This window comes from Cricetulus griseus (genome assembly GCF_003668045.3).
Source record: "Cricetulus griseus strain 17A/GY chromosome 1 unlocalized genomic scaffold, alternate assembly CriGri-PICRH-1.0 chr1_0, whole genome shotgun sequence".
Lineage (NCBI taxonomy): Eukaryota > Metazoa > Chordata > Mammalia > Rodentia > Cricetidae > Cricetulus > Cricetulus griseus.
Genome location: NW_023276806.1, coordinates 175921464 through 175947741, shown reverse-complemented (window position 1 = coordinate 175947741; position 26278 = coordinate 175921464). Strand labels below are relative to the sequence as shown.

The window sequence follows — 26278 nt, the reverse complement described above, 5'->3', positions numbered from 1 at the left end:
CCAACCTCCCCACCTGCTGGCTCCTGGCTTTTTCTTTCCCATATAGAATCCAAGAGCTCTTCTCACATCCAACAAGAGTCTAGGATGCTAATACCCTGCCCTTCACTGGACTGAATGAATACCTTCCTACTTTGTCTTAGCCAGCCACTTTCTAATTAGACTACAGAGGTGACAAGTGGCGAGGTCCAGAGGACTGAGGCATCTATCCAGTCAGGTCTCTTGATCTTAAACTGGTAATAATTCCATAATAGTACATTTTTTGTCATTTCTACACAAACACAACTTAGATTTTAAGCAAGCTGGATATCTCAAGATCACATAATCATCACTAGGTCAGTGCCTACTGTGTGAGGTCTTATGCCCAAGCCCCTCCTGCTGGAGCATGTTATAATCAAGGGATGTCCATGTGGGAAGAAATATCACCATTGTACACATCACCTAAGCTCAAGACATAGATGGAAACTTTAAAGAGTAATTATCAAACAGAGTGAACTGAACTCCTAGTCAACACTGGAAATTAGCGAAGAAGACTTAGTTTTTGTTCTCCACTCTTTCAGGATCTGTGTTCAAAGAGGACACTGACATACAGTGTAGGAGTGAAAGAGATGTGATGTGATACTGTATTTTCTCTCCCTGCCAACAACTAAATCTACCTGATTTAGAAAAACCTGGAGTATCTCCTAAATTTTCCTTTGTATTTAAATGCCAAAGTTTTAAAGTCCTATTCAAAAACTCTTTCCCATATTAACAATACTTATTGAATGCTATTGGAAAATTATTTTTCTATAAATAGCCAAGGATAATAAAAATCAAAGTTTACAAGCTATCAGAGTAACATGTGCAAAAGTCTGAACTGTGGAGCAGATGCAGGAAATACACAGGTAGTTGGTGGCGAGGAACACCTGTGCCTCCCAAGCATCTGTGTCTGCCCTTCATGAAGCCAAAGCAGAGCTTGAACTTTCAAATAATTCCTTCCTCAGCAAGGATTTCTCAAGGTTTCTCAGAAACGTTCTTGGCAACATCTGCAGCTCCTGGCATTTCATGTTGCACCCCTAGAAATGCGTCTACTTGCCATTTCTTCATCTTCAGCGAGAACCAGGTCATAGTCACTCAGGGCCACACAGAAGATGATGGCGGTCACTCCTTCAAAGCAGTGAATCCATTTCTTCCGCTCTGACCTTTGACCACCCACATCGAACATTCTGTAAGAGGAAAATTTATGACTTGACACCACACTCAATGTTCAAAAGCTCCGAGGAGCTCTGTAATGCCAACAAAAAATGCTCTGCATAGTTTGGGGACTGTGGGATGGGAAGGAGAAAGGGACATGGTAGGAGGGGAAAAATGTTACCAATTTGTTTTCTCAAAGGCAGAGGTGGGTGTGAGGTTAAGTTATTTTTTAATAAAGTCTTTGATTGCTGTGAGGGTAGCTCTAAACAAAATTTTTAAAAAAAATGTATTCTCAACAAACAACACATATGTGCCCTTAAGGTAACTTGGCAAATGCCTAGCAGCCTGAGATTCAATCCCTGGGTCCCTTCCACATGTGGCATGTTTGTATGTGTGAGTTCATTCACACATACACACACACACACACACACATGCACAAGTGATAATAATAAATTCAAATTTAAAAGTTTTTTAAAGCACAGACATGCATTAACATATGAAAGCATTTAGGGCATTCAAGCAACTACACATTAATGGATCTCACTGCTTGTAAACACTGACAGTCGTATGAAGCCCTAGGGGAAAACAGAGATCAAAGAAAGCACACTCAATTTGCCAGTCCCAAGTGTTAGAGCCAGAGGACAGGGCCCCATTTGTATTGAGAAGGAGGTTCTGTCAGAGCAGAAAGCAGGATGCTGATGGAATGTCCAAACAATTTCAGTAAGAAAATGCTTGTGAAGCAAAGTAATTTCAGAAAGGGCTGAAGAGGTTTGTGTAGATTACAGAATAAAATGAGAGGGGGGGAAGCGGGAGGGGGGGAAATCCCTCAATTGTTATACAAGATATGATCATGGACAACTGGCAGTTAGGGTACAGGGTTCTGACACAATCAAACAATAGAATGCCAATGACCTTTTCTTTCTGTTCCTGGCAAGTTCATAAAGTTAGCAAAAGTTTACATTTGCATAGACTACATTATACAGCCCAGAAATAACCACTTATATAATGGAAACATGCTGTAAACTGGGCCATTTTTAAAGGCCCCGTTTATCTTGATGGTGCACTAATTAAAACCATTCCCATTTAATTCCCTACAGAGCAGTAGTGGCCGACAAACCAGATCTGAATCCATCCACTAGGGCTGTGACTTCTGTCATCTTGGTTTAGCTGGAAACTGTCTCATTAAAGTTTACTAGAACAAAATGATCCTACCACAGCTGAAATCAGAGTGGATGGAATGGGAAGAGAAAGCAGAATGGATAAGATGTGACCAAACAAGAACAAAGGGAGAACTGATCTATTGTTACATTGCCTAAGAATACAATTTATAAACAATGTTACCCTAGCCTTAGCTTCTTCACACAGCATGCATGGCTCACCCACTGCTGTAACTACCCATCCCATCCTCCACTGTCCCTGTGCTGCTTTGCGACTGAGTTACTCAGCTTCTGTGTCACTGATGTGGTTGACGTTTACAGCTGGCTGATTTTAAGTCACAAAAACAACAAGCTGTGCCCTAGCTTTTATTTGAGCCGGATTGTCTGCTCCACAAACTCATGTCTATCAGGGCCTTCAGACAATCTAGTCATTTTTATTCTCTGGAGAGTACTGAGAGACGCAGATGGCAGCACCAATAGGGGTGGGGGTACTATAACAAATATCTACAGACACGGAAGTGAAAGGGGGTTTAGAACTGAATGACAAGTAGCATCTTGAAGTGTTCTGAAGCACTTTACATAAAAAGAAACAACTGGATTATCTTGAAACACAGACAGCAAAGTTCATTTGACTCTGAATTCAGATGAAAGTGAGAACCCTAGTGCATGTACCATGACGCACAGAGTGCAAATACAAAACTAGTTAAAGACACTTTGGATGAGTTCTCAGCAGAAACAGAAAATGCCACTGCAGGGACGGTGATGCTGCAGCAGACGGGCAGGAGAAGAGTGTGCCTGCATCTCTTGTCTACAATGGAGTCTGTAAGCAATGAACTTGCCTGCCGATAGGAATGCAACAGCAGAAAGGTAAACTGAGGCATAAACTCTAAGCCAAAAGGGAAAGAAGGACATGAGGCAGCACTCTGGCATAGGTAGAAGCCCACGTGTGCCATCAATTGCCAGCAACTACCCGACACTAAAAACAGGAAGGGATATTCTTCCCCAGAAGCCTTGAGGGGGAACAAGGCCTACTAACATACTGATTTCAGTTCCATTCTCCAGACCAGGAAGATGGTGAATTTATAATCGTTCATGAACATAGTTTTGGGCAATTTGTATGGCAATCCTAGGAAGCGAAAATATTATTGTGCAATGGGTATATTATTACTCATAAGCTCTACTTTTTGCCATGGCAATTACCATCTCTTACAATTTAAATATCTGCATTTTTATATGTCTTTCCCCTTGAAGAATTTAAAAACAAAGACTTTTGTTTCTCTTTGCTTGTTTATGTCCCCAACATTTGATACACAACTAACTCAATAAATATGTGCTATTAAATAAATAAGTTATGCCTACTGAATAGTTTCCAACATTTTCTAAAAACAATAGACGTCTTTATTGTGTTTAAGATTTGGAACTGCCTTCTATATCAGGGGAGTATTAAAGTCAAAGAGTTTCCATTAGTGTGTGACACTCAGATAATTTGAGTATAGAGGAACACCCCTCCCCCATGTATTTAACTTATGAACTATAAGTGAATGACAGTCCGTCATATATTGGCTATAACCGGGAATACCTAAGTCTAGGCCAGTGACTTTCAAGTAGTATGAATCAGAAGCAACATCTGGGAGATGCTGACGTCACTGCTCTGGGACTATCTTTTGAGAAAGAACCTGCAAGCCAAAGAGCAGCCATAGATGTGACCAGATTATGTTTAAGGTTAGTAAGTATTTAAAGACTTCAATGAAGATAATAACCAGAATAACTATTTTTACTACTCTTTTCATATTCCAGAATGCACATAAATCACAGGGTATTCAGAAATTCTTAATTTTTTATTCATAAATCTCGAAATTCTTTAATATATTGTTTCTCAAATTCTGATTATCAATTTAAACAATAAAATTTCCTCACATAATCTGTTCTTCATAATATGAAAACACTGTTAACCATTATGAACTAGACAATCAATTTGAATTTCTTAGGTATTTTTGTAAGGTGATATCGAAGGGGATATTCCTGAGACATACTACCTAAGTCTTTGAAGTAATCTTTTTCCAATGTGGCTAAGACTGACTAGTACAAAATTAGCTCATTAAGAGAACAGGGTGTCCCAAAATCCATTACACATTTGTATTATTCAAAAGGAAGTTTTTCCTAAGCCATGTCAATTTTATAACAGAAAGAAGACATTCAATTGATATCTAGAATTGTTAACTACAGCTGCTTATTCTTTCATTAGACAAAGACCCTGACCACAAGACCCACTCATACAGATAGATCCTTAAATTGTAAGACATTCTCTCATAGCTTGTTTTCTATTTCTTAATCCAATCATACAAAAATGTGCAGTGTTTGACTTAGCACTAAAACAAGACAAAGTATTGTAACATGAAATATACAGAGCACTACTAAGTGATAAGCACAGTCAGTTGATGGTTCATAGTAGATTTAGTCTCCATTTCTGCCCTCATATATTTGAGGCCCATTTACATAGAAAAAAAACATGTATAAGCAATCATTGTGATTTCTAACCCCAAATCCAAAAGAAGAACTTTTACCTAAAGGTTTAGAGTAACCCATGTTTATCTCTAAGTCACTATATTAAAACTGAAACTAGGCCCATCGTGTAACTGTATCTCACAGGAGGACCTCACCCATGGAGTAAGAAAGGCTGGAAGGATCATGGTGACAGCCAACTTCAGCGAATCTAGGGTTTATTTGATGCTGAAATGACAACTTTGTAAAAGCCAGGAAATTATGTTCTGGTAGTAAATGTGTGAGAATACACTGAACAAAATTTAAAGTGATTTCATATGGCCAGACTTCCTTAAGACCCAAGGAATCTACTAGCATTTGCCATTGTCACTGGTTATGGAGTTTCATCTTTACATAATAACAAAAAAAGGACTTTTATTCTTAAACTTCTGACCAAGGGCAACATTCTAATTATTAACATCTTAATGGGATTGACCCAGCTACTTCATGGGGAAATCTATGTCCCAAACCCTTCTGTTCTAATTGAAATGCCTTACAATTCCTCCTTAGGCTCCCCCAGCTCACAACCAGCCATTTCCTTACCAAAACATAACAATTTAAGTGTTCTTGGTCCGTGGTCACTAAAATTAGGTTAACTACTGGATGTGGTATCACACACTTTTAAATCCAGAACTCCGAAGGCAGAGGCAAGTGGATCTCTATGAGTTCTGGCCAGCCAGGGCTACAAGAAAAGGCCCAGTCTCAAAAATAAAACAAAACAAAACAAAAAAAACAACAAAAAACAAAGTAAAATGAATTTTTAAAAAATCAGACTAGAATGTATCTTGGAGTTAGGCAAAAACATTTTAAATCTTTGAACAATAAATGTCTTTATAATTAAATACCATTGCACAGTTTTAAGACAAACGGAGCAACAAAAAAAATATGTCTCCAGACCAGACATTGCATATCGTTACTTAATAACCCACAAATTTAACAAGAAGGCTACAAAGCAAGAGATTCAGCAAGAGAGAAAAATATACCCATCATGGGGGGAAAAAGAAGGAATGGAAGTAAACACAATAAGAGTGACTTAAACCACACCCCCATATAAAATTTGCATTGCAGATAGTGTACATTTTCACTTAAGACAGTAGGGTAGTAGTCAGGAGATTATGGGAAATTAGAATTGAACTAATGTTCTTTGGAAAGCTTCAATGTGGGAATCACTGATAAGTCAGTGACAATGACATTAGCAGGTGTGTTTCACCACACACACAGAGAGAGAAGCAAGCTGAGATGGGACTGTCTGTGGATATGTAACTGTGATCCACCTTCCCAATTTGGAGAACTGAGCCTTCATTAGGAAGTGAACTGAGGATGGTTTGCTTTTCTAACAAATCTCCAATTTAGACTCTCCTTGATTAAAAAGCTTTTAGAAATTCTGTTCCATTATCCTTATCATTTTAAAGACTTGAAGCTACCAGGAGCCATCTAACCCAATATTCATAGTAGAGCTTTCTTTTGAATGACTATCCTGAACCATAGTGTTTTACAAGGAAAACAACAAAGAGAATTTCAATGACAACATGAACTGGTTCATTTCAAGCCAATGTAGACAAATGACACTAAACAGTTGCATTAGTAGTTGCTGCTAGTTTTGCCTTTTGTTCCTGTTTCCCTTCAACTTTTCAGATACTGTGGTGATGGTGTAGAAGAAAAGCTAAGGGAATATATTTTTTTCAACCTTATGTAGTTTGAATTTATACAAACCAAACATAAGGCACTAAATATAACCTGAAAAAGTAGGTGTGTAATGTGTAATAAATCATTAAACAATGACTTATCTAATCTCACATAAAACTTTAAAAAAATGAAATCTTAATAAAACATGGGTTATGAATATCATGACGGTTTTCATAAAGGAAGAGTCATATCACAAATCTCTTTTCCAAAAAACGTCTACAGTGACAAGGGGGTCTGCTCAACCTGAGTCATCAGCTGTGCAACACTGCTCTGCAAGAGCATGAAGGCACCTGACTGGACCTCACCCAAGAAGACAACTAACTGCAGTGTTCCCTGAGCCAGTCTTACTCACACTGGCTTAAGAAAACAACAAAAGGAAACCTCCACCTGCTGAACCAAGAGAAATGATAGAACACCCACGCAACACACTGAATTCTAGCATTGTATTCTTTCTCCGGGGTTACTAATTAGCTGATATTTATATGATCTGAGTAATCTACTGTCAGGTTTGTGTGACTGGAGGGACCCAGAAAGCTGTCCAAGGGCTTTACACCAGTATCTTTCCTTCTGGACCCCAAAGGGACTGTGTCATTCTAAATGAAACTGAATCATAAGACAGGTTTTGAAAAACAATTTCCTCCAGTTCCTGTAAAGAGCTTCAAAATATAAAAATGTAATGCATAGAAGGGAAGACGAATAGTGAAAATCTTAAACAAATATATAATCTTTAGCCATCCAGGAACAGCACAGTGGTCTCGGATTTCTATGAAAACAAAGGCATTTTGTTTCAGTAAACATCCTGTAGTTCAGCTATTGTTCTCAGGGATACATCTTTATATGAAATAAGTAGCCTCATTACCCTTTATTCTGTCATCATTACTTAAATGAGAGTAAAGTCGGCAAAGCGAGGAGCACCATGATGCATCTGCAGCAGCCCTAACTAGGAAGCCATTGGTTTAGCAAGTGGAGAAATAAGAACAAAGAAATTCGGAATAAAAAAAAATCAACATGAAAAATTCTATCTACAAAGGAAACTGGATGAAAGTAACTGTCAAGGAGGCTTTAGGTTTGGAGGTGGACCTGGCAAATTAAAACTCACTTTTGGCTGTGACTCAGTCCTTATCTTTCTCAAGGATTATTTATTAGAAGAGGAGAAACGTAGTTCTATGAATGTCTATTTGATGATCTATTGCCTTCCCCTGAAAGTGGCTTCTCCCAAGTGAGGAGTTGGGGGGAACATTCCCAGCCCCCCATTGCTAATGCTCCACTCTGCTCTGCTCTTCACATCCAGCAGGTTCACACTGCACACACCTGAAGCAAATATTGACCACCGCCAGACTTCAAGCATCAGTTTGGCTTCATGAAATTTTTCATGAACAAATTCAGAGGCACCTTTCTCCAAACACATTTTTGTGAGTAAGCACATATTCTAAAACTAAAATTCCTGATTTTACCCAAAGACAGACAGCTATGCCCTCATCACTGATACAACTGTATATTACAGACACATCTTCTATTTAGTCAAAGCAGTCAGACTCCATCATAGTTAGGGCACTGGAAAAATAACAGGCAAAGGCCACTTGTCTGCTTATTTTGTATTAAATAAAAATTAACGTACTCTTCTAAATGTTGTTTCTGCCCATTTCCATAACATTATTTTGTCTAATCTGAAAAAAATTCCTAACAGTAAAAATGTTACAAACATTTATCATTTTGCCTTTTGTTTCTAAAGCAATGAATTTTAGCACCAAGCTTATAAACCAAAAATTTGGAAGATGCTCACTTAAAATGAAGATCTTTGAAAGTAAAATGAGTTTCCACAATTCCTGTTGTTTTCACCCTGGTTCGAAGAACATCCTGCTGAGTTGGGATGTAATTTGGTTGTGCTATTCTGTCCAAGTCATTTAAATAACTGAAAACAAACAAAAAACAAACACAGTGTCAATAGGAACTAGAGCCAAACAGGATTACTTAAAACTACAGTATATTTTAATTATGCAGTGTTTTCAAGTTTGCAAGGGTCTTTATAATCATATAAAACATATAATCATATAAAACAACCAATTTAAGCTCCCATGTCAGTCAAAATCTTTGTTAAGCTTTGTTTTTCAGCCATTGCAAAGGAAAGTGGCTTAAACATGTCTAAACTAGAAAACATCATGAGCTTGTTTCTTAAAACTCTTCCTTACACTTTCAGTGTAACATACCATGCTTGGGTCTATACTTTCCCCTCTGTTGAAGAATTCATAGGTCTTAATTGTGGAGGCAGTGGCAAAAAACGCTCAGAAAAGGCTGGGTGAGATGTTTCCTGCTAGTCTATATTTTACACAGGGAAAGCCACATTGTTCTGTTCTCTACTTCAGTAACGCTACAAACATTGAGGTCCCCAAAACAGTACAAGCTCCTATCAGTGGCTTTATCTGTCCATCACAATTAGAGGATAAAATCCCCCCACCCCCTGCCGTGAAAGGTACCACACACTTCAGCTTAAGATACAGAAAAAGCAAGCTGGAATAGTTTATTCCCTCAAGGCAAGCATTAAAGTCCCAGAGGTCCTATTCAGGCTTCTGGAGGAGAAAAGGCATCGCTAGTATCATGAACCCTATGCATGAAAACAATCTAAGCTGCCAGGCAAGATGTTCCCATCTTTAATAGTAGCACCACTATTACAGGGTAACCAACTGTCATCTGATTTACTTGCTCCACAGTTCAGAATCCCATTAACAACCTTTGTTGGGGAAATGCTGTAGGCCCAATTATAGTTACAAAACTGATGGAACATCAAGCTACTTCTAAATCTGAATGTTTATACTCACAGACAAAAGCTACTCTCAGCCTTCATCAGACAAGGCTCTCCTTATAGTAAATGGTGATAAATATTGAGATTCATGGATGTTTAAGATGAAGAGAACAAGTGATGGTTGAAGGCTCAAACCTAAACAAGACATTTACACCACCCTCTGTAAGGCACAGAGAACTTAGCAAGAGGAAGTATCTAATAGCCAGATCAGTGCTCTGAGAAATGCAGAGTGTATTTCTGGAAGTTTTGGTGACTTCTTGGAGGTATATTGGAGACAATCCCAATTAGAGATTATGTATGCATGAGGCTCTTCAAAAAATGCATAATAACAGCATTGCTATCATAAACATTCAAAAAAAAACCAGAAAGACAGAAAAAGATTCAAATATTGTCACTCGAGAAACCTGAGTTGTATAAGGACATGCCAGGCAATTCCCCAGCACAAATGACATGGAGATGGATTTGCCTGCACACAATCATTCACTACAGCAGAGTTCTGAAGCTGTGGCTACTTACTACGCTGCAGAATCATTGAGCTGGTACTCTCTGGATCTGTTGAAGCAGGCTTGCACACCACTGTCTTTCCACAATCTCTTTATGACTCCAGCAAGCTCTGCAGTCATAAAGCCTTCTTCTGCAGCCCCAGCAAGCACAAAGAGTTGACGAGCATCATCCTGCACATATGACAAGAGGTGATAAAGGAAAAAAAAAAATCACATATGGAGAGATAAGAAGAAATACATAATTGTGAATTTCCTTCATGTTGTTTTATAGAAATGTCACAACTTTTCTGCATCTGAAGCACCACTTGAGAAGTTAGCATATGCAAACCCAAATTACTAACATACATCATAAGCCTATGCTTTGTGTTGTATGCGGCAGCCATTAAAGCACCTGGAGCTGGAAGACTAAAGTCAGAGCATCTGAAGGGACCTTTACTATCCAGCAACAGAATATTACAAACAGCAGATCATTTAAAAAGATAAAAGATGAATGACACAAAAAATCATTCTTCTCCAAACTCTTTTTTAAAGGTTAACTGAATATTTATTCAATTGTTATCAATAACCACAAACACAAGCCAATAGGAATAACACCAATGTGAACTGCAAACACAGTCACTGGTTCAAACACAAGTTATGGTATTTTCTGGAGTATTGATATAGTATAATGCCAGTCTTTGAAAGAGATTAAAACAGGGAAATGTCCATGTGTTTAATGTGAGTAAACCAAAGAGTTTGAGTTTTTGAAAATAAACATACTTGAATATATATAGTAAATCAATATGATCCTAAGTTAATAGTTAGCTTACATTACATAAAGATAATATATAAAAGTATAATTGATGCCTATATAATTGTAAGAAATCAACAACAAAGCTAAACATTTTAGTGAAATTACATTATTTAGAAACAATGTTTACATAAATGATACATTAAAAATAAATAATATGAAATACAGATAAAATTCTAAAAATAAAATAAATATAATATTCTATCTGAAAATATTTATGATGCAAAAAATATGAATTTATTGTCAATTATATGCTTTAGAGTGTTTCTTTCTCCAAACTCTTTTAATCGAAGAAGCACAACATCATTAAAGATTATCTAAAACACATTCTAAGTGTTTGCCTTTTGGTGCAGTTTACAGATGCAAAACATAGTCAGCTGTGGTGATATATTGTTTATGATTAATTAGAGCTTGTCTGAGGATTCAGAAAAGCAAAGCAGCTGGCCACTAACTTCATCCCACTACCACTGGCTGACTGGGCAGATACTGTTTCCAAGAGCTCTCACTAAGCCTCAGATGTAACCTCTCCTCAGCTTGGCTGGAGACTAAATGCCTCTTCCTGAAACCTTGCTTCTGTCTTATATACTTCCCTAATGTTGGCATTAGGTGTAAACTATCATTCTCTTTTAGAATGATTCACTCTTGTGTAGACCTGGGTGGCCTTGAACTCACAGAGGTCTGTCTATCTCTTAATCCTGAGTCCTAGGATTAAAGGTGTGTACCACCACCTCCTACCTTCTGGCTACTGGGATTAAAAGTGTGTGCCTGGCTTCTATGTCTTATAGCTAATTTTGTTTTCTGGATCCTCAGGTAAGCTTTAATAAATCATAAACAATATCTCACTCATAGACATGGAAGAGAGAGATCAAGAGTTTCCCAGGATAGTGACCTCCAAAAGACCTTCGTCTATACACATATTAATAATCCGTGAGGAAGCAGCTGAGAGCAGATGTTTGCTAACCCAGGCATAGGGGAGGAAACAATCACAATTTTGGAGTAGACACGCCCACAATGCCATGTGAAGATGAGGGACAGCACACACGAAGTCCTAATGAAAGAAGACTGGAGCTAAAGTTGGGCTGGTTCCTCATTAGTGATGAAGCTGCTAACAGTTATTGAATGACAATCAACCACACTCAGTCATGGAGTCAAAGAGAAACAGAAGAGGAGCTTCTGAATGAATCCAAGTTGTCTTCTGCATCCACACTTCTATAGAGAGGGACCAGGAGGCCAGGGGAAAGGAGGGTCTACTTCCTGTGCACTTTTTCACGTATCTTTACTAAGACCAGACACATATGTAAGGTCTCTGCTCTGAATGTGGGTAGTAATTGCCATGCCTGGTAGCACAGTGGAGACTTTAGGTAGGAACAATCTAAAAACAAACCCTCTCTGCCATAAGTTACTCCTTTACTCGGGTTATTTTTAGCTTGAGATATGGGATTTGTATAGTGGGTGAATAAGCCATTGTTTTACCCAAGGTACATCCCTCTAAACTCCAGCTGGCTCTCTGATCCTCAGGTGAAGGTAAGGGAAAAGTCTGTGTGTACTGGGGAGGTATAGAGGTTTTCATGTTTTTTGTGGTTGTGATTCTTATCATTATTCTATGTACGATGCTGTATAAAATCAATTACCCATTATGATCAGGTTAGTATTAACAGTCATTTAGAAATTATTTGAAGGGCACAGGTAGGGTTTCTAAAGACTACATGTAAATACATCTTTTGACAATTCTAAAGTAGGTTTTACTACACAGGCCAGATTAGCCTTAAACCTATGATCTTCCTGCCTCAGTGACAAGTGCTGACATTACAGGAGGAGACCACCACACCTGGAAGCTTTATTATAAATAAACTCGGTCACCTTCAGATTTTGGCATTTTCTGAGTGTTCTAGAACTAATTCCCCACCACTACTGGGGAATGAATGCATTGTCTTACAGAAGTATGACTAAGTGTGAGGAAGAGAAGTGTCTCAAGGCAGGCTTGTGGGGCAGACAAGCTAATGATACAAACTCATCCTACCACTAATTCATGAAACATTTGCTTTTCAGCTGGAACTCATCATGGAAACTAATTAAGTTTCCCAGCATGGGAACACATTATTCAAGCATATGTTTCCCTCTTTAGTAAACCACAAGAGAAATGCACGCAAGCCAGCAACACGCACACATCCTTAGTAAAGCAGCCCACCACCAGACTGCAGCCACTCTTGTGACCATGGACCTAGTTCCAATAAGCAATAAGACTGCCTTCCAGATAATAACCTATACACAAAAATAGCCTGCCATTTTTAAGTATCGAACCATAGAAAACACAAAATTTTTTAGAAAAATATTTAAGTAGGTTTTTCAAATGTATTCCATTATTCAACCTTTCATCAATTTTAATAAAGTTTTGACAGAAGAGACCAAGACCCTCCAGTCTGGGTCATGGGATAGGAGCCTTTTCCTTCCTACTTTCTAGGAAGATGCCCTAAAGATAACACAGAAGGAATTTTGGATGCTGTATTTATAAACCACACTTCCCCAGGCATTCAAATGCCTCTTCCTTTTTTTTAGACTGCACACATAAGTGAGACCATGCAATCCTTTTCTTTCTGAGTCTGCCTTATTTGACTTAAGACAGTATCTACCAAGTAAGAAGAAAATGTTGGTCAAATTTGCAGAGATAGAAATTTTGTTTTGTTTTGTTTTTGTTATTAGTTTTTTATTTTAGAAGCACTCTTATTTACATATCAAGTCCCCCATTCCCTTGCCCTCCTATGATCCCCACCGACCCCCCACCCACCCCCGCCCCGGGATAGTGAGGCCCTCCATGGAGGACCATCAAAGTCCCTCACATCATTTTGGAGAAGACCTAGGTCCTCTTTCTTGTATATGAGCTGTAATAGTATCCCTCCATAGGGAATGGTCTCCCAAAGTCCATTTCTGCTCTAGGGATAAACACTGGCTCCACTGTTAGAGGTCCCATAGACTGCCCTGGCCTTTAAACTGTGCTCAACCTGAGCAAGGGAAGTGTGTGAAGAAATAGGAAAGATAATTCAAAGAGTAAGTAGCAAAAGACAGGCTGAAGCTAGTTAGTGCAAAGAGCTAATGCTCAATACCTAAACTAATCATATAATTGCATTTTATTGGACGTATGTTAATTCAGTTCATTTTAGCAACTCTCTTCACTCAAAAATGTAAGATGATGGACATGTTAACTTGCTTTCCTGTAGTAACTATACTATTATCTTTTGGATCCCATAACATTGAATTGCAAACTTCAAAACTACACAGTAAAAATAACATTAAAAAACTCTCTTCTTCACAAACTGTTAAAGAGCTTATTCCTCTAAAGTACTCGGGATGCTAACATAGGAGCATCTCAAGTTCTAGGTCAGCCTAGGCTACATAGTGAGTGTAAAGTCAGGCTAAATTACGATGAACCCTGTCAGAGGAAAAACTAATGGAAATATTTACCTCCCTGCCACTGGCTTGACATTTAGCCATCATCAACAGGTGAGCACTGAGGTAATGAATTTGAGCAGAACCCACTGTAGGAAACTGTCTACCTAACCTTTTGCCTTGCACAACCCAAGGCAGCTTGCCTCAAGACCACAGCCAGTCACACAGTCATCAGATAAATCAGTAAATGAACAACCAGCAAGCCCTTATTGTATAAAATAGTCTAAAAAATAAAAGCCCTTTCTTGTCTAAAACAAGGAAACTTAAAACTGTAGGACAATGACAGTGTTTTCATCCCACTTTGTCACAAGGCCTATGCAAGATGCATATAAAACAAAACTTAAAATCATCTAAGGACATCAACAGCACATGCAGTAAGAGATAAAATGGACAGAATGGACAGAATGGACCAGGGAAGACAGAACTGGAGTGTGCTTAGGGAAGCAGCTGACAGGAGCCATGTTATGGTGTTATAAGCAAAGAAGGACTGGAGGGCCCAGCTCAGAATTACACTCAGTTTGATTTGCAGCCTACCTACTACCTCCAGACCACTCTCCACATATGAGACAGTAGTGTAAGAACCATGTGCTGCACAGATTATGTATATAATGCCCACAAACATAAAAATAAAAATAAACCTTACCTTTTCTTTTTAAAGACAGAATGGACATGAATGTGAAAGTGGGGCGGTTAAAATGTGATCTGAGAGTGTCAATCTCAGCTCATAACTGGGCTTTGGAGCTCAGAAAGGAACCACTGCAGTACTGTGCTAGGGAGACAGCAAGGCTTTCCCAGGGGTAGTCTAGACACTTGGTTGTGATGTGCATTTTTTCTGGCACTATCTCATACTTTACAGTATTTAAACACCTCTACCCAGGATGGGGAAGACTTTGAAGGACCAGAATGGCTGACTTTTGACATGTTAAGGGTCACAGAAGGCAAGAAAGGGCACACTTCCTGTGGGGAACATAGCAGACACAGTGCATTTTCAGGGCCAAACGTATGAGGATTCATTCAGAAACTCAAACACTCTATAATAGTCAAGGCAATCTAAAATATGAAAACCTCAGGGAAGGCTTTTAAAGCAATGGCTAGATGACTAATCATGACACAGAAGACAAAATTCCAGATGAAAGTAATCTTTGCATAGAGAGAACCAAAAGGCCCTTCCACAGTGCAAGGAAAACAATATGATAAGCTAGATGAAAAACAGCGACAGCTCTAACAGAAGTTACAAGGGTAACTTTCTGCTGCAGGGTCTGACATGAATGGACATCCCTTTTCCCAATGCTTGAATCATTTATAGTATTTGCCAGTAGTCTTGGAAATCACATACAGTGATAGCTTCTGAAACTTAACCTACCACATTCCTACAGTTTTGATACCACATATATGAAACAGATTTTCTCTATAATCAGAAGTAAAAAGATGATTTGAGACATTTCTCTCTCCCATAGTATTGAAAAGGGGGAGAGAAAAACCTAAAAATTATTTTAAGATCTAAGTTAATTTTGACTCCATTTAAGATTGTGAATTTTTTTTTTACTAAATTTCAGTGAATTTATGAGGAATCATAAAGCTTCATTGTATTAAGACAGGAAATCACTGGTAAATGTACTACCAAAAATAATTTTATGCATGTTTATGATAATAAATGCATGTTCAAATTAATAAAATTAAAAATACTGACATTATGGTTTTCATGTGGACATTCAAATTCAATAGAAACACAGAAATACATGATAATTAAAAGTGAACTAGGCAAGAAAATAGTCTGTGCTGGAAACACACATTAAAATTCAAGTTTTTGTGTGCTTTATCCGCTTACATTGGTATTTCTCGGAATATGGAAACAATATGAAACCATGGGCCCTTCACCTCTTTCCTCTATCATAAAGCGGGATACCTCTTTATGTTATAAATGTAAATGCCTCAGCTTTTCATCCAGCAAGCACAACAGGGAAAAATGCCTTGGGAACATTTGGGAAAAAAATGACATTGGGAAAGAGTAGAAATTAATGAACAGTCTGAAATTAATGCAAGCCAAGAAGATAAAAATACCAACATAAACTTATATCATAGAGGTGATGAGATAAATAAGTATAAAAATATGGCTATTCCAAAAATAGTGATGGACAATAACTTTTAAACAGGAAAGTACATATACCCTTTATTCTATTCATACTGATGGATAATAAGCTATAAATAGGAAGCATAAATATGGTTTATTCTGTTCAGCCAACAGAATGTTCCAGAGGCACTAAAGATGAAACAAAGATACTAAAATTCACTGCCTTGTAGGACCTTTAAAGGAGGTATAGATATCTGGTAAGTATTTGGTTGACTGAAGATGTTCTAAATTAAACACAATAGAAACAATGACATTGGGAGTTTTAATAATGAAAATACCAACAATAAGATGAAAGGTAATAAATTGGGCACAAAAGGTTAACGGCATATGTACTTACAAACCAGCAAACAGTGGGTAAGCAAAAACAGGGCACAAACCACAAACAGAAAATAAAAACATAATAATGAAGGATGCTGAAAACCATAGAAGTGAAAGAATTCACATTACACTGAGCTAAGACTCACTAATCAAAAATCAGGCAATTCCCTTAACCTTGGCTGTCTAGAATAAGAAGAAAATATATATTCAGATCACTGCCAAGGTGAACTGCTAAACATTCCTCAACAGCAGTCTTGCAAATCAGGCAGACATAAAGCGACCAACAAGCTGATGAAAGCAAACCACACAAATATTCAAGGAGAAAGGTGACCCTCTCCTGGGGCAATGTGAGGCTAGGTGGGAAGATGCTTAAGTGGACCTCAGGCAGGCTCTGGGGTTCCTCACAGTATATAAGGCATCTTTAGTGGCTTCCAAACAGTGAGAGATCAATCTAAAGTCTAGGTTTGTTTCCAGTTTACACCAGATCCAATGCTAGTAGAAAAAAATAAAGTGCAGTGATATTAAAATTATAACTTCATCTTTTGAAATTATCCTAGCAAATGCATTTTCTGCCAGTTGCTATGAACCCATCTAAGCATGTTTTCTGGCTGTCCACATTCTGTGCATGTTATTGTAGGATAGCCCACTGTCATAACTAAAGTAACCAAAGCCTTCCATGTGTTGACAGTCCTACAAAATGATTCCTACCACAAAACAACCTAAATTATCAATACTGTAGTATCCCTAGAGGAACCACACTCACCCTAAGAAAGCTTTGAAGGAACAGCAGCCATAAATTTCACTGCACTACAGCAACTCTGAGAATTATTTGCTGTGGAATAATTCTTCTTTACACTGTGAATATGCATTACTCTCACTGGGTAATGAAGAACCAATTGGCCTACGGAAGGAAGATACTGGGCAGGAGTACAAACCTACTACCTTCAGAAATTAGCATACATTAGTCACAATTTCTGAAGTCTGTTCTTCCCAACATTCTCAACAAGCTAACTGTGTATTAAGATATGAGCCCACTCTACATGGAGGGATGCTCTCTCAGCCTAAACACACAGGGGAGGTTCTCCCCTGTGTGACAAATGATGTGACCGACTTTGAAGATTTCCCCATGGAAGGACTCACCCTCCCTGGGGAGCAGAAAGGAGCTGGGATGGGGGTCGGTGGGGGGCAGGGAAGGAGGGGAGGGAGAGGGAACTGAGATTGATATGTAGAACAATCTTTTTTCTAATATAAAATTGGTCTGATTACAATTATAAAAATAAAAAAATAATAAAAAGATATAATCACAATGTATATGGGGTAAATCTCACAGGGCCCCACCCCTAGATGAAGAGCTCCAAGCAATAAACTCCTGCTGAGAGAGGGAGGGTGAGAAAGTCTTCCATAGGGAGAGAGAGCCCTCTTAGGAGACAATGGTTTGAAAAGAGGAGGACTGAATGAACGATAAAGGGAGGGCAAGAGGGTAGGGGAAATTATGTAATTATATTTTAATGATTTTTTATTAAAAATATAATCCCAACAAAAACAAGCAGGCTTTTTACTGTTTGTTTAGTTTCATTAGAATTAGAGGAAATTAACTCTCAAGTCCATTTGGAACAGAAATGCTTACTGGTCTGGATATTTGGTAAGAGACTGAGATAGTGTGACCAAACCCTAGTAGGTGCCAATTCATCTGCGAAGCAATATAAACTAACGCCCTGTGAGTCTGTCAACAATAACAGTACTGTTATAGATAATAAAATCAACAGTGAAATGAGATCTGTTACTTCCCAGGTGTGTTCCAATCTGCATTGATTTTATCTTTCTTAAAATCCTGTGAGGTAGATGTTTTTATTTTTTTCTTGTTCCAACATAATTAACCAGGAGGAGAGGCACTGAATGACATAATTGGTGACTGGTCTGAGAAAAAAACAAAACTACATCAGGGGAGGGAAAAAAGTGTCTATACACACAGTCCATTGAGTGTTAAAGGTAGTATTTACAAGGCATTGGGGGAATGACATCTGACTGGATAAACGGCAGTAAGGCAGGAGACATTCATTATATGGCATATTCACATCCTATTTAATAGGAAACACCTACAAATAGGTGGATAGAAACATATATTAGAGAAAAACCGTAGTGTTGTGTGATATTTTGTTTGTGTTCTGACAAAGTTTGCCTGATGATCAGAGGGAGGAGCTAGCCACTAGTTAACCCTAGAAGTTAGGCAATGGTGACACATCTTTAATCTGGGCACTCATGGAGATGGGATGTGATAAGGTGGGGTGAAGACAGGATCTCGGCCCCTTTTTGGACAGAGGAAGGAGACAGGTGGGAAGCAACTAGCAGCTGCTCCCAGTTCTCTGATCATCCACATTCTTACCCCAATATTGGACTCCTGATTTTTCATTGATTAAAATTAGAGTAAAGCTTCACCATCTTATTATAGAAACTTGTAATTTTCTGGTTGAGAATATGGGCTAGTCATTAAGTGCCTGTACACAAGCATAGGGACTTAGCTTAGGTCTCCCTCAACCATGTAAGAAGCCAGGCATGGCAGTGTGCATTTCTAATCCCAGTTTTGGGAAGACTGAGGTAGGAGCATGCCTGCAAGTCCCTGGCTACCCAACCAAGCTGAATTAAGGAACTCCAGCTTCAGTGGGAGTCCCTGTCCCCAAAAATAAAGTGGAAAGCAATTGAGGAAGACAAAAGAGGATGTGGACCTTTGCCTTCCACACATGCACAGAAACATAGATTCTCTCTCTCTCTCTCTCTCTCTCTCTCTCTCTCTCTCTCTCTCTCTCTCTCTCTCTCTCTCTCACACACACACACACACACACACACAAAGTTCAAGATCATTCTTCGATCTACAATGGGTTTGATTCTATTCTAGTATACATGAAACCCTGGTTAAACAAGAACAATAGTAAATTACAGTAATTGGGAATATTATCTTTATATCAAACCAAGACAGAAATGTTAGAATTAATTGCATAAAACAAAACAAAACAAAAAACCCCAAGGGAACAAACAAAAACTTCTGTAAGAAGTTGCAATAGACAAAGAGTGAATATCTCTAATATTCAAAGAAAACCATTGGAAAAAGGTTTAACAAATATGAGAATATTCAGAGGAACCCATGAGGGAAACACAAACTTACAAAATTTTATAAGCCAAATTCTCATATTTAATAAATGCCAGAGAAAAACCAAAAGGTGAGACTGATAATGTTCCCCATTTGTAAGCTGTTCAAAATTAGAATGCTGGTAATATGTAAGTCAGTATGACTCTGAGAAAATAGACAATGACAAAGGCTTGCTACCAAAATTTTCACTCTGCCTTCACATGGTCTTCATCTTACAACTTTCAAAGGCATTGCTACTTCTGAAAAGAAAATTTTCAAAGTGCCTTTGAATATGCTAGTCCTTGGTTGTAGACTGCCTTTTCTTCAGTTTTGCCTATAAACCTCTTACTCTGGTTACAAAACTTGGCTCAAGTGTGCCTTCCTCATCGCAGGCTCTACTTAATTTATCTTTATATTCCAAATAGTAATTTCAAGGGGCTTCCAGCAATTTAAATTCTATGTAGATGCAAGACACCCTGAAATACAGGACAAACAGACAGAATGGAACAGACACGGGAGAACACATGCTCTCTGTGAAGCGGTAACAGAAAGGTTGAGAGCATCAGAGATAATAGACTGAAAGTAGCAAGGGACAACGGCTGGCTGCATTGACGGAGCTGAGCAAAGTGGATGGGCACACAGATTCCAAAGTGACCGAAGAGCAGTTAACTGTAAACCAGGGCATTTAAGGCTAAGCCAAATGATCTTATAAAAAAGGTTTTAAAATAAGAATTCCCTCAGAGAAAAACATGAAAATCAAATGGCTTCTCATAAAGCTGCCTGCATTGTCCTCTATCATCTCTGCACAGGCTCTGACGCATTTCTCCTTGAAGCCACAGTGGGATCTGCTTCACAATACTGTGAGTGTTTGGTTTGCTTTGGTTTTCAGAGAAAAGGCTTCACTTGGTAGCCCAGGTTGGCCTCGAGTTTACTATGTATCCGACTAGATTCCTGAGCTCAAACTCATCCCAGTCCTCCTGCTCAACTTACTGCTCCCAAGTGCTGGGGCAAGAGGCACGAGGCACTACAGTTGACTTACATAAATGAATTTGCTAATTTTTAATTGCCATAATTGGAATCGGTATAATGTATGATTTCTGTTTATTTTTCTCCTTAATCTCATCGGGGATTCCATTTGTGCTGATCTTTTAAACAGATTTTAAAAAATGGGGCTGCTGCTATTTCCAAGAACATTTCAAAGTGATTTTTAATAATTTGTAACATTCTTCTAAATTTTCTTCCCTGAGTTATGATTTGATTTAATCTAGAATATTTTGTCTCAATCTACTATTTAGTCACTCTGTAATGTATCCATTATTTACGATTTTTTCCTCTACCAGGTACCCTGATTGCATTGAATGAATAAATGATAAACACATTATTTAGAATCATCTTGACCACAGTCCCCAAACTGTAACTTTGCTCTCTAGATTTCATCTTACATAACTGTTCCTTTGCAGACTTCCAGCTACACACCTTTATTTCCTTCCACTATACCCTAAACCCCTGCTAAGAGTTGTTTTCTTTTCTCTTGATACTTGTATTTTACATTTGTTTTTGATTTCACATATCCATGAAATCAGACAGTACTTTTTCATATTTCCTAATATTGTTGAGGTTCATCCACAGTGAAAAAAAAAAAAAACAGCAGGATTTCCTTTCAATGACACACGGACAAAAAACAAACAGCAACCTTGAAATAAACACATCAAGCATCAAATGGAGAGAAAGGAGGAGAAGAAAGGCCCTTGTGGAAAGCACTGGGCTGTTTTCAACCAAACTGACAGCATGCTATGGGGAAAGGCGGGAGTCCAGTATGGAGCCTTGACCAACACTCAGCCTGCTGCACTCCAAGCCCCTGGTAGTCCCACCATGCAACTTCCTGCCTTCCACAGCTGCACTCAAACCTGTGCCCGACCTGCCATGTAATTTCCTGTCTTTGAGCTTCTCCACAAGGCCCTGGCCTGCCTGTTGAAGTCCCATTGAGCTCTGAAACGCTGGTTCATGTCTTTACATAGCCAGTAATTTTCCTGTTCCAAAGATAAGCAAATGGATACCAATTGCATTACTCAGGGTCCAGTTGTTGTTGTTTTAGTCTAGGCCCAAGAACAAATCATTAGATCATTTCAGTGCTGAGATGTGTTTGTTTTGTTTCCTTGCTGTGTAGCACTGGCTGACCTAGTACTCAAGGTGTAGTCCACATTGCTCTCATTGCAGCAGGCCTCTTGCCTCAGCTTCCCAAGTAGTAGACTGAAATATCCAATCTGGTGAGCAAAATAAACCTTTTGTCTTTTTAAGCTAATTATCTCTGGTATTTTATTATGGTAATAGCAGATGAGCATAGGGGTAGAGAGGATCTAAATCTTATGGTCTGGGTATAAAAGGGCTGCAAATGTCCACATGATAAATGTTTGGTCCCCAGCTAATGGCCTATTGAGAGATGTCTGGATGGGAGTGGGTGGTAGGCCATAGCATCATAGTGAATTAAAATGCTGAAAAATCCAGAGGTGACCAGGCAATTAGAATAGGGGCCTGGCTGGTGGAATCAGGTCACTGGGAATGTCTTCAAAGGGAATATTTTGTCCTTGGCCCCTCCCTGTCTCTCTCTCTCTACCTACCATGGTGTGACCCACTGCTGCAACACCCTCCCTGCCATGTTGTTTTAGCCTTGTCTCAAGACCTCAGCAATGGAAACAGCCAACCATGGACTATGACACTGTGAGCCCAAATCAAGTTGTCCCCACTTGAGTGGGTTTGTACAGGCATTTTGTAGGATTGACAAAAAGTTCCTAAGACTTTAATACACTGTTATATAGAAACTTCGGTCATTCTTAACAGTCCAGATAAGTCAGTAGAAACAGCAGCAGGTGAAAAGTACTTACTTCCAAGGCTCCCAACTCATGCCTGTCCTTTGCACTTTGTATGTCAAGCGTTCCCAGTAGCTGTCTGGCCTCAGTTACATAACTACAGGACTATCCCATGAGATACTCCTCAGACCTGCTCCAGCAAACTCATTGACTTACTTACCGCCCGAGCAGAGTCTCCAAAGTCTATCTTCAACCTCCCCATGGCCCTGATGATGGCGATGATGGACTGGATGGTGTTACTGTAGACCACTGCCTTGTACTGTTTACACTCTTCTTCTGAGTAACCAGCCTCATGGATGATTCTAAAGAGAGGAGAGGAAAAGAAGCACACTTCCTTTATAGCCGTCACTCAGAGCCAGGAAGACATACTGCCCTGTCTCCAGCTACTCACTTCATTTGCTTCACAATTGTACTTTTCCCAGATTCACCAGCACCTAGAAAACAAAAGAAGGATTTTCTCATTCAGCATCAGCACTTAAGAATCTCCAGCTCCCAGCACACACATACACACACACACACACACACACACACACACACACACACAGGTGTGCTCACACCCTATATATCACTCACACTGAATCTGGTATTGCATTAAAACAAGATACAGAGCAGCAACTACGGAGGATAGAGAAGCAAAGACATAGAGCACAACATGCATATCACAGTCAGTAGGAAGTGGTCTCAGAATCATCCTGCTCCCTCTCCACCTCCTCCTTCCCATTCTTTCTTGTGGGGCTGGGGACCAAACCCTGGGCCTCACATATTCAAGGCAAGTAAATGCTCTGGCACTGATCAGTACCCAGCCCTGTACTCAGGATCTTGCTAAGTAAGTAGTTTTATCATAGGAAGAAAAATGGGTAATTGTGTGAAATGACAAATGTTATTTTTTTTTCATTATGGTAACCACTTCACTGTATGTAGATCTCTTAACAGTACATTGCACATCTTAAAACATAATAAAACAATAAAATTTAAAATGAACTTTGTTTCCGAACATAAGAATTCTCAGATTGAAGTCTATTTTTCCATTACTTCATAATAATTTCAATGCCAATAAACTCAGTTAAAAATAAAAAAAAGTGTTCTGTTATTGTATATTCCCTAAAGCTTTAAAAAGAAATCCAGTCCTTGGCTTGGCATGGTATATCCAAGCTATAACCCCAGCATTTTTGAGGCTGAGGCAGATTTAAAGTGACCCCTAGCTACCTAGTGAGTTTCAAGGTAGCCACCAAGACTGTATCTCACAAAACCAAAAAAACATAGACATAAAAACAAATCACCTCTGATTGAAAACTGAAGTATTATAAATTGTTTCAATCATGGTTTTGTTCCACATTTCAACTGTTGGGAAAATATCTTAATAGTAACTTTCAGCTCCTTTGAAGTAGAAGGACAGTGTTATGAAGAAGCCAGTTGGGAGATTGCAGTGATGGCTCAGTGGTTAGAAGCACTTGGTGCTCCTACAGAGGAAGCAGGTTTTGTTCCCAGTACCCACACTGGACAGTTCACAACCACTTATAATTCCAGTTCCAGGGGATTCAACTTTCTCTTCTCATCTCTGAAGGCACAAGGTATGTATGTGGTACATATTCATACATGCAGGCAAAAGATTCATACATGTAAAATAAAAATAAATATAAAAACAAACAATCCAGAGAGCTGTGGAGATAGTTCAGCAGTTAAGAGCACTCCCAGGTTGGATTCAGAGCACACACATGGCAGATCACAACCATCCTCATACCAGTGCCAGGATATTTGATGCCCTTTTCTGATATCCACAGGTGCCAAGCATATGCATGGTAAACACACATCCAGGAAGAACATTTATACACACAAAATAAGTAAATCTACAATGAGGAGGAAGTGAGGAAGGGGATAATGGATGAGGGGATAGAGGAGGAGGAAGGGGAGAGAGGACAAGAGAGAGAGGAGGAATAGAGGGAGGAGCAAAAGGTTTCCTTAAGAGCTAAACCCAGGCTTTATGCCATATAACTATACCATAACTACTACCAAAGAAACAGGGTCCCCTTTCACTCTCATTCCATTTAGCAGTAGATGCTCTTACTGTGTCACCTTAGACCAACCAAGTTTTTCTGTGTGTTGAGAACATGTGAGCACAGGACATGGCAATGTCTGACAATTTCACACATTTGTGGCCTTTTTTTATTTTTTTAGCATGGCCACATGTTCCGGACTTAGTTCCTGTTTGAGAAAGACTTAGTTCCTGGCTAGTGTATTTCGAGAGCCTCCTTCTCCTGTTTTCCTAGAGATGTTCCCATGCTTTGTGCACAGCAAGCATTACTTAAGAATATAAACACAAGAATGCCCAGGACTGATCATATCGAAATCCTTCAAACACTATCTCCCCTGCTCCACCCCCCAACAAGGTAGTTCTACTTTCTTTTGCCATCTGTGATCTTCTATCAACCACCACATTTATCTCCTCTGCCAGTCCCTCCCAGAGTTCCACACGTAATACTTGCTGCCTTCCTTTGTCTGATTCTACTGGGATTCTCAGCACCTGTCATCACACAGTGAGCCAACCAGAAGGCAGACAAGCTGGTACATTGATTTAAGATTTTAGAACTCATTGATGCTAAACTTCAGTATTGCCTTTGTCTTTCCCTCTTGCAGCCACAGAAATAGAAACACACACACACACACACACACACACACACACACACACACACACACACACACACAGGACATCTGAAAATGAGTTGTAGTTAAATGGCCTATTTGAAACATCTCAGGAGAAAACTGCCTAAAGTTTACTAGGTCTTTGATATGCAAGCAAATTTCACAAGATACCCTCATGTTAAATAGAAAAGCAGGCATTGAATAAACAATAGGGGTATTCTTTCTTTACAGACAGCTTTTGAATCTTTCATGGCATCTGCCCATAAAAAACAATTCCAAGATAAACAATTCCGTCATTTATTATCAACGGCAGTGGCTTGGCCCTGTGAAAGGCACAATTGCAGGCATTGTGACTCACACATTTCTCTAAACCAGGGGGCGGGTTCCCTGAGCAGCACAGGGTAGGCAGTACCCAGTAGGGCAGTCTCTAAAGGCGTCTGCATTTCTAGAATAGTGCCTGTACCAAGAGCCCTGTGGTAGAACATGCCAAAGTTCCGGGCATTGGTGCTGCAAGCCTTTATTCCCAGCACTTGGGAGGCAGAGGCAGGTGGATCTCTGTGAGTTCTAGGCCAGCCTGGCCTCCAGAGTGAATTCCAGGACAGCCTCCAAAGCTACAGAGAAACCCTGTCTTGAAAAACAAACAAAGAAACAAAAAAACCAAAAAGAACATGCCAAAGCCTAAGACACAGGGCGACCCCACAGGCACAGAAAGTGTTCGTGAATAGCCATCCCAATCAAAAGGGCAGAGAGAACTTCAAGTGGGAGAAACCAGCGAGGTTTGACATCCCTGCATGCAGAGAATCTGGAGAATTGAATGAGAATGTTTGAAGTTCACTGTACACAGATTAGAAGATTAGAACTTGCCTTTTTTTTTTTTTTTTTTTTTTTTTTAAAGGTTTTTCAAGATAGGGTTTCTCTGTGTAGCCCTGGCTGTCATAGATTCTAGGCATGTGCTACCATCACTCGGCTAGAATTTTCAAACCTTACAGTGGAGAGAAATATTTTTTGATGTTAAAATTATCTTTAATTCTAATTCACTTTTTAATCTATTAAAATAATTGGTAACATGGGGTGCCTGGCTTATTTTATCAGAAGCATATGGCCTAT

General features: G+C 39.0%; 1 protein-coding gene across 1 annotated transcript in view; it reads right to left on the bottom strand.

The window, feature by feature from the left end:
* The window catches only part of Gnai1 (G protein subunit alpha i1), a 79362-nt gene that overhangs the window by 5551 nt on the left and 47533 nt on the right, over positions 1-26278 (bottom strand). Inside the window, 5 exon segments of the mRNA NM_001244056.1 lie at positions 1073-1202; positions 8338-8466; positions 9871-10028; positions 22692-22833; positions 22923-22965. Of these exon segments, the coding sequence (NP_001230985.1) occupies positions 1073-1202; positions 8338-8466; positions 9871-10028; positions 22692-22833; positions 22923-22965 (602 nt within the window).